This window comes from Rhinopithecus bieti, unplaced genomic scaffold (genome assembly GCF_001698545.2).
Source record: "Rhinopithecus bieti isolate Rb0 unplaced genomic scaffold, ASM169854v2 scaffold_38981, whole genome shotgun sequence".
Taxonomy (NCBI): Eukaryota; Metazoa; Chordata; class Mammalia; order Primates; family Cercopithecidae; genus Rhinopithecus; species Rhinopithecus bieti.
This window is the reverse complement of record NW_016819573.1, coordinates 61,593-69,921: the sequence shown is the minus strand read 5'-3', so window position 1 is coordinate 69,921 and position 8,329 is coordinate 61,593. Positions and strand designations below refer to the sequence as shown.

The 8,329-nt window shown below is 46.2% G+C and overlaps 1 protein-coding gene across 1 annotated transcript in view; it reads left to right on the top strand.

The window, feature by feature from the left end:
* Window positions 1–278, top strand: part of DSN1 (DSN1 component of MIS12 kinetochore complex) — a 39,131-nt gene extending 38,853 nt beyond the window's left edge. The window contains exon 10 of the mRNA XM_017859065.1: window positions 7–278. Coding sequence (XP_017714554.1) covers window positions 7–278 — 272 coding nt within the window. The remainder of the gene's footprint in view (window positions 1–6) is intronic.
* The last annotated feature ends 8,051 nt before the right edge of the window (window positions 279–8,329 follow it).

Below are 8,329 nucleotides of genomic sequence, written 5' to 3'. Positions count from 1 at the left end.
GGTGAGTGAGCGCCTCCGCCGGGCCCGCGGGGGGCGCGCGGCGCCGCATGCGGGGGCGTCGCTCCTTTGCCCTGTTCCTTCCCGGTATCATCTCCGCGGCACGGCGAGGCCCTGGGGGCCCGTGCTGCCTGCCTCCCCCGTACCCCCGGGGCCCCTCTGCCCCGCCCCGCCCGTCGGACCCAGGTCAGCCCGGCTTTCTTCGGCGGCTCCCCGAGCCCAGACCGCCGGCGACAGCGTGCGGGCTGCAAGAGAGCCTCCTTCTGGGCTCAACGCCCTAGGTCACAGGGACGCCCCCCGCAGGCGCGAACCCTTCTCTCGCTCCGGCTCTGCAGGTAGCAGAGCTCGGTGGGCCTTGGGGTTGTTCATCCATCTACCTCGCCCTCTCCAAGAGCCCAGATGCTTGGAAGAGGGACCGTGAGCAGCCCTTGCAGCCATCCGGCCCCAAAGCAGCAGAGGGCATCCTCTAACGGGACCCTACGACTGCCCTACCGGGGAGAGGCTTCTTAGCCCCACTTAACAGCCGAGGAAACTGAGGCACGGAAAGGTGAAGTGCCATGCCCAAGGTCACGCAGCTGACAAGTGGCAGGGTCAGCTCTCAACTCACGGTCTCGGGCTCTCAGGCCAGTGCGGTTGGAATTTGATCTCGTACCTTTGAAAAAATTTTGAAATCACTTGTCATCTCTGAAGTTGCTCTCGAACGTCATAAAAGTAGGCTGCACAAAGATTTTCTTGTTGTCGGAGTACAATTGAGGTGTTATTGTAATAATAATAGTGTTATTAATATAAGAGCTAACATTCTTCCAACGCTTGCTGTGTGCCAGGGATCTTGCTAAGCATTTTATTAAGATAACCTCGCATAACCACCTCAGCATGTCCCAATCCAAATGCTGCCCCCTTCCTTGTCATGAAGCCCTTTTTTTTTTCCTGCAGAGCTGGACTCCCTATCACAGGTAGGAGCCCCATGGCTTAGGAGGCAGGGAAGCTCTCCTTTGGTGGCTTACTGACAGAACAAGAGTGATCCTTCCCTACTGGCATCCAGATCCGCCTGCCCCGCGCCCCCCTCCCTTACCCTGGCCCTCAGGGGATATTATTAGCCGTCCTTTCCTGGCTGCTGAGAGAGCAGGACTGGGCTGAATGGGCTGACTGGGCTAGCTCGGCAGGCTGGATTTGGAGGTGACAGAGCAGATTTGGCTAGCACTCACCTCATTCCGGGGCTTTCTGTCCGGGGCTTTCTGGTTCTGCCCTAAGGTTAGGCTTGAACATTTCAGTATTTAAGATAAAGTAAGAAGGGAAAGAGAACATTGATAGAGTGGTGCTGAATTTAAGAAGTCTCCCATGATTTAAAGTTCCAAATGAACAGCTATAAAAATATGTGAATGTTTCTCCCCTAAAATAACTAGCTCAAACTGTCGTTTTTCTCCCTTAGCAAATCCTCCTCCACATTTCAAAGGCTCCACTAAATCACCACCTTCTCTGTGAAGCCTTCCCTGCTTGATTTTCCCAGTTAGAATTACACATTCACAAAACAGGGTCTTAGCCTCAGTCTTACCCTGCGGACTTCTAGCCCCTTGAGGGCATGGTCCATCTTTGCAGCTCCAGATGCCTGGCTCACAGTAGATCCTTGGTAAGGACTCAGTGAATTTCCACTGCCCCTTTTCATTACTCAAAGGGTGGTGTTCTGCCCTTCTGTTCCTCCTTCCTGCCCTTCAGTTTCTCTTTGCTTGTCCCTTCCTTTAGATTCAACCTGTCATCACCATTTGCCACTCAAAGGCTTCCATCCACCGTGTCGTTTTTGAAAACTTGCAGATAAGAGTCTTGCATCAAAAAGCCTGTTTCTGGGAAGGGCACGGTGGCTCACGCCTCTAATCCCAGCACTTTGGGAGGCCGAGGCGGGCGGATTACGAAGTCAGGAGATCGAGACCATCCTGACTAACACGGTGAAACCCCGTCTCTACTAAAAAAATACAGAAAATTGGCCGGGCGCGGTGGCTCAAGCCTGTAATCCCAGCACTTTGGGAGGCCGAGATGGGCGGATCACGAGGTCAGGAGATCGAGACCATCCTGGCTAACACGGTGAAACCTCGTCTCTACTAAAAAGAATACAAAAACTAGCCGGGCGAGGTGAGGGGCGCCTGTAGTCCCAGCTACTCGGGAGGCTGAGGCAGGAGAATGGCGTAAACCCGGGAGGCGGAGCTTGCAGTGACCTGAGATCCGGCCACTGCAGTCCAGCCTGGGCGGCAGAGTGAGACTCAGTCTCAAAAAAATAAAAATAAAAAATAAAAATAAAAATACAGAAAATTAGCCGGGCGTGGTGGTGGGCGCCTATAGTCCCAGCTACTCGGGAGGCTGAGGCAGGAGAATGGCGTGAACCCGGGAGGCGGATCTTGCAGTGACCTGAGATCCGGCCACTGCAGTCCAGCCTGGGCGGCAGAGTGAGACTCAGTCTCAAAAAAATAAAATAAAAAATAAAATAAAATACAGAAAATTAGCCGGGCGTGGTGGTGGGCGCCTATAGTCCCAGCTACTCGGGAGGCTGAGGCAGGAGAATGGCGTGAACCCGGGAGGCGGAGCTTGCAGTGAGCCCAGATTGCGCCACTGCACTCCAGCCTGGGCGACAGAGCAAGACTCAGAAAAGCCTGTTTATGTTACTCGAACGTGCACTCACAGTTGAGCTGCTTTTGGTTTTCTTGTTTTGTTTTTGGTTTGTTTGTTGAGATGGAATCTCGCTCTGTCCCCCAGGCTGGAGTGCAGTGCTGCAATCTCGGCTCACTGCAAGCTCCGCCTCCCGGGTTCACACCATTCTCCTGCCTCAGCCTCCCGCGTAGCCAGGACTACAGGTGCCCGCCACCACGCCCGGCTAATTTTTTTGTTTTTTTTTTCAGTAGAGACGGGGTTTCACTGTATTAGCCAGGATGGTGTCGATCTCCTGACCTCGTGATCCACCCACCTCGGCCTCCCATAGTGCTGGGATTACAGGCGTGAGCCACCAGACCCGGCCGAGCTGCTTTGTTTTATTTTATTTTATTTTTTTTTTTGAGACAGAGTTTCCCTCTTGTTGCCCAGGCTGGAATGCAATGGCGCAATCTCGGCTCACTGCAACCTCCGCCTCCCGGATTCAAGCGATTTTCCTGCCTCAGCCTACCAAGTAGCTGGAATTACAGGTGCCCGCCACCATGCCCAGCTATTTTTGCATTTTTAATAGAGACGGATTTTCACCATGTTGGCCAAGCTGGTCTTGAATTCCTGACCTCAGGTGATCCGCCTGCCTCCTCCTCCCCAAGTGGTGGGAGTAGAGGCGTGAGCCACCGAGCCCGACTGCTTTTGTTTTATTCTGAATTGTTACTTTTGAGCAGGGAAAAATGCCTGTTTATCCCCAACAGTGTATATGCTGTTTCGATGTACAGGGCAGTTTTCATTTGCATGTTGCAGTAGGATAGCCTGAGGCTTATACCCTTTTAGTCTGTCCCTAAATGCATGAGAAATCCATTTTTACATTCTTTTGCCTTCTGTGGCTGATTGCCCCGGTTGTATCAAAGTAATCACACTTTTTACTGTATATCATTACATGGAATTTATAATAACAAATATTCAAAAGAGTCCTTTGGGAGGCAGCAGATATGTGCATAGATTCTCTATTTAAATAAAGCTTCTAAAAGAGTTTTTCCAAATAATTTTCTGTAAATATATTAACTATGGGTAAGGTATGGATGTATGGCGCCCGATATGGTAGAAGATTCACAGTTGAATCAAACAGGGTCCTGTTGAGAGAGCTTACTAGCTAATTGGGAAACATTGCATCTAACTGTATTAAAATCAAATCTGAACATTCCCATATTAATGTTATAAGCAAAGCAATATTAGACTATAATGGAATAAGATATTCCTACATGGGGTGTTTCATAAAATTGTATGTTATTCAGGCTGAAAAGGAGCATTGAGTCATTAATTGACCTTCTCACTTAGCACTGTGATTTTTAAAAATTAATTTACCAGGCCGGGCGCAGTGGCTCAAGCCTGTAATCCCAGCACTTTGGGAGGCCGAGATGGGCGGATCACGAGGTCAGGAGATCGAGACCATCCTGGCTAACATGGTGAGACTCCGTCTCTACTAAAAAAAAAAAAATGCAGAAAACTAGCCGGGCGAGGTGGTGGGCGCCTGTAGTCCCAGCTACTCGGGAGGCTCAGACAGGAGAATGGCGTAAACCCGGGAGGCAGAGCTTGCAGTGAGCTGAGATCCGGCCACTGCACTCCAGCCTGGGCCACAGAGTGAGACTCCCGTCTCAAAAAAAAAAAAAATTAATTTACCAAAGAAAGCCCTGAAACCTGGTAAATATCCATAATCAAGCTAACTAAGTTTTTGTGTGCTATTTTCAAGCGCTGCTAAGAAAGAAAGGTGGTGGGGGGCATCATCCTGAGAATTGAACTTGTCCACGGTCGCAGAACTGGGGCTACGACTTGAAATCCCAGACTTTTTAGCCACTAAAGGGTTATCAGTATTTCTTCTCAGTGAATTCATCCTTAAAGACATTAACCAGCAACTCTATTAAGATTCCATTTATGTGCTTAGAACAGGGGTGGGAGAAGACATACAGAAACATGATTCATGTGTTCAAGGAAGTTATGGTCTGTTGGGGAAGAGTAAAGCACTGTTCTCTAATGTTGAAGTCAGCATATATATAATTGTTAAATTGTATGGTAGAGGGACTAGTTGTATCATGGGAGCTGGGGAAGGGGGGGCAAGAAGGATCAGTATGAGATGTGGTGGTGAGACCACTTTGATTTTCTGGGCTTTGACAGGTGGATAGGGTCAGAATTAATTAAATGGATAGCAAACCATTTTGAATCAGGGGCTGATGAAACAGACCAGATAGCGATGCCTACCATGTTTAACGGACAGTAAAAAAATTGGCTTGGCTGGCTTAGAGCAGTGGTTCTTAGTCTTTAGTGTGCACCAGCATCACCTGGAGAGCTTATTAAAACCCATATTCCTGGGCTTGACCTTCAGAGTTTCTGATTCATTAGCTCTGGAGTGGAACCCGAGAATTTGCAGTTCTAACAAGTTCCCAGATGATGCTGATGCTGCTAGTCTAAGGATCACATTTTGAGAACCACTTGATTAGAAGGTTGAGAAGCTAGAGTCAGAAACTGTCAAATAACTTGTTCCAAAAAAGTGCATGTGTGTCAGATGTGAGGGTATACTGACATAGGAGAGTTCTGGAAAGATACATACCAAGCTCTAATGGTCCTCACTTCTGGGAGTGGGATTTAGAGACTTGGGAAATTTACTTTTTTACCTTTCTGTATAATTTTGCATTGTGCACATAAAGCATTTGTGTTTTAAAATGAAAGAAAAATAAGAATCTTTTTTGAAGATATATAGTAAAATATTTATGGATTAAAAAAAGACCTTGCTAAAGTAATCTGGTGTCATCCAACAAACATTTTTAGAGTGTCTGCTATATGCCAGATGCTGCTAGCTTCTGGAAATGCAAAGCCTTTGCTGAAACTTGCAGGCTGGTGATGGTGATTGAGATGGGCAGATAACAGCTTTACTTAGTATCATGTAAGCTTCCTAAGAGCAGGGACCAGGGTCTAGCTCTGTGCTTGGCTGATAATAGGCACTTAGTAAATGATGAATGAATGAGCAAATCCAGGTAAGAAGTGAAGACAGAAGGAAGGAAAAAAAGGCCAAATGGGAGATTCTGGAAGAAAACAGACAAGCCTGGATAGGAATGGTGAAAGGAAGGGGTGCATCAAAAAGTACTTTCAAGTACAAAGATTGATAACATTTTGGATTTACTGCAGAACTGGATGTCAAATTGTTTCTTTTAAAATGCCCCCCCCCCCACATTTCTTTTTTAATAGAGCTTGAAAATAGCACACAAAACTTAGCTAGCTTGATTATGGATGTTTACCAGGTTTCAGAGCTTTCTTTGGGAAATGAATTTTTAAAAATCACAGTGCTAATTCTATAAAACTAATGTATAATATTTACCTACAATTAATTGTTCTCTCATTCATGTGAAATTAACTGATATATGAAGGATGTTTTTAATGTTATACAAAAGTGGGTAGTATTATGTCTTTTGATTTTATCTCTTCAGTGAAAGGGCTAGTAGTCCACTCAGAGTTCTGTAATATGTCTCATAGTAACTGACAGAATTTGACATTTTATCAGTCATAAATAAAAATTTGTTGCCCAGGCGTGGTGGCTCATGCCTGTAATCCCAGCACTTTGGGAGGCCGAGGCGGGCGGATCACGAGGTCAGGAGTTCGAGACCAGCCTGGCCAACGTGGCAAAATGTCCCTACTAAAAATACAAAAAGTAGCCGGGTATGGTGGCATGCGTCTGTAGTCCCAGCTACTCAGGAGGCTGAGGCAGGAGAGTCGCTTGAACCTGGGAGGTAGAGGTTGTGGTGAGCCGAGATCACACCATTACACTCCAGCCTGGGTGACAGAGCGAGACTCCGTCTTAAAAAAAAAAAAAAAAATTGTTGTTGATGGCCCAATGGGGTGCACTTTGGAGGAATCCAGCTTCTTTACCTTCTGAATTTAATTCTGTATAAACACTAATTACAGTGGCAAACATTAATTAATGTTATTGATATGGAGCTGATGTTCTCCCTGGATTTGGGAACAATGTGTTATATGGAGTCTTTTTGTGTGGAGGTGCCACTTTTTATCTTCCCTAGAGATTTAATATGGTAAATGAAGATTAATTTTCTAAGTACAGTGGTGGTTTCCGCCAGGCTTTAGCTATAGCATTTGACAATAATCCCCTTATTACCTAAAAGTACCCATGGTCTATAGTCTGGGGTTTTCAATTGATCAAGTAATATTCTGGATATAGCCACTCTTTATACTTAATTTTATTACTTTACGTTTTTCTATTGTAAGTCTTGCAGTGTGTGTGTGTTTTTTTTTTTGTTTTGTTTTGTTTTTTTTTTTAAGACGGATTCTCACTCTGTCACCAAGGCTGGAGTGCAGTGGTGCGATCTCAGCTCACTGCAAGCTCTGCCTCCCTAGTTCACACCATTCTCCTGCCTCAGCCTCCTGAGTAGCTGGGACTACAGGTGCCCGCCACCACACCCGGCTAATTTTTTGTATTTTTAGTAGAGATGGGGTTTCACCGTGGTCTCAATCTCTTCACCTCATGATCCACCCGCCTTGGCCTCCCAAAGTGCTGGGATTACAGGTGTGAGCCACCGTGCCCGGCCTGCAGTGTTTTTTCAAAAGATGCTGCTGTTTTTAGTTTTGGGGCAATAGCTGTCATTTTGGGGGTACCACTAGTGTGATGGCCTAAGAAAATCATAAACCCAATAAATTAGAGTAAGAAAAATTATATGTAGCTCATAAAGATAACATGAAATTGCTTCCCATTTCTTTCTTTTTTTTTTTTTTTTTTGAGATGAAGTCTCGCTCTGTTGCCAGGCTGGAGGTGCAGTGGCATGATCTTGACTCATTGCAACCTCTGCTTCCCAGGCTCAAGCTATTCTCCTGCCTCAGCCTCCCAAGTAGCTGGGACTATAGGCGCACACCACCACGCCCAGCTAATTTTTGTACTTTTGGTAGAGACGGGGTTTCACTACGTTGGCCAGGATGGTCTTGATCTCTTGACCTTGTGGTCTGCCCACCTCGGCCTCCCAAAGTGCTGGGATTACAGGCGTGAACCACCATGCCTGGCCTTCCCATTTCATATAATAATTTAAGATCAGAAATCATGCCAGTCTCTGTAGTCCTAGCTACTTGCAGGCTGAGGTGAGAAGATCACTTGAGCCCAGAAGTTTGAGACCAGCTGGGCAGCATAGTGAGACTCTTGCTCAAGAAAGGTTAGAAATCATGTCTGCTTTTCCTTTAATTTGTAATCATCATGTGGTAATCTTTCCAGAAATGTGTGCTTTCAAAACAGATATGGTTGTTTGTTTATTTATTTATTTATTTATTTATTTTATTTTATTTTATTTTTTTGAGGCAGAGTCTCGCTCTATCGCCCGGACTGGAGTGCAGTGGCCAGATCTCAGCTCACTGCAAGCTCCGCCTCCCGGGTTTACGCCATTCTCCTGCCTCAGCCTCCCGAGTAGCTGGGACTACAGGCGCCCGCCACCTCGCCCGGCTAGTTTTTTGTATTTTTTTCAGTAGAGATGGGGTTTCACCGTGTTAGCCAGGATGGTCTCGATCTTCTGACCTCGTGTTCCGCCCGTCTCGGGCTCCCAAAGTGTTTGGATTAAGGCCTGAACCATTTTGGGTGGTTCCTTTTTTTTTTTTTTTTTTTTTTTTTTTTTGTTTTGTTTTTTTTTTTTTTGTTTTTTTTTTTTTTTTTTTTTTTTTT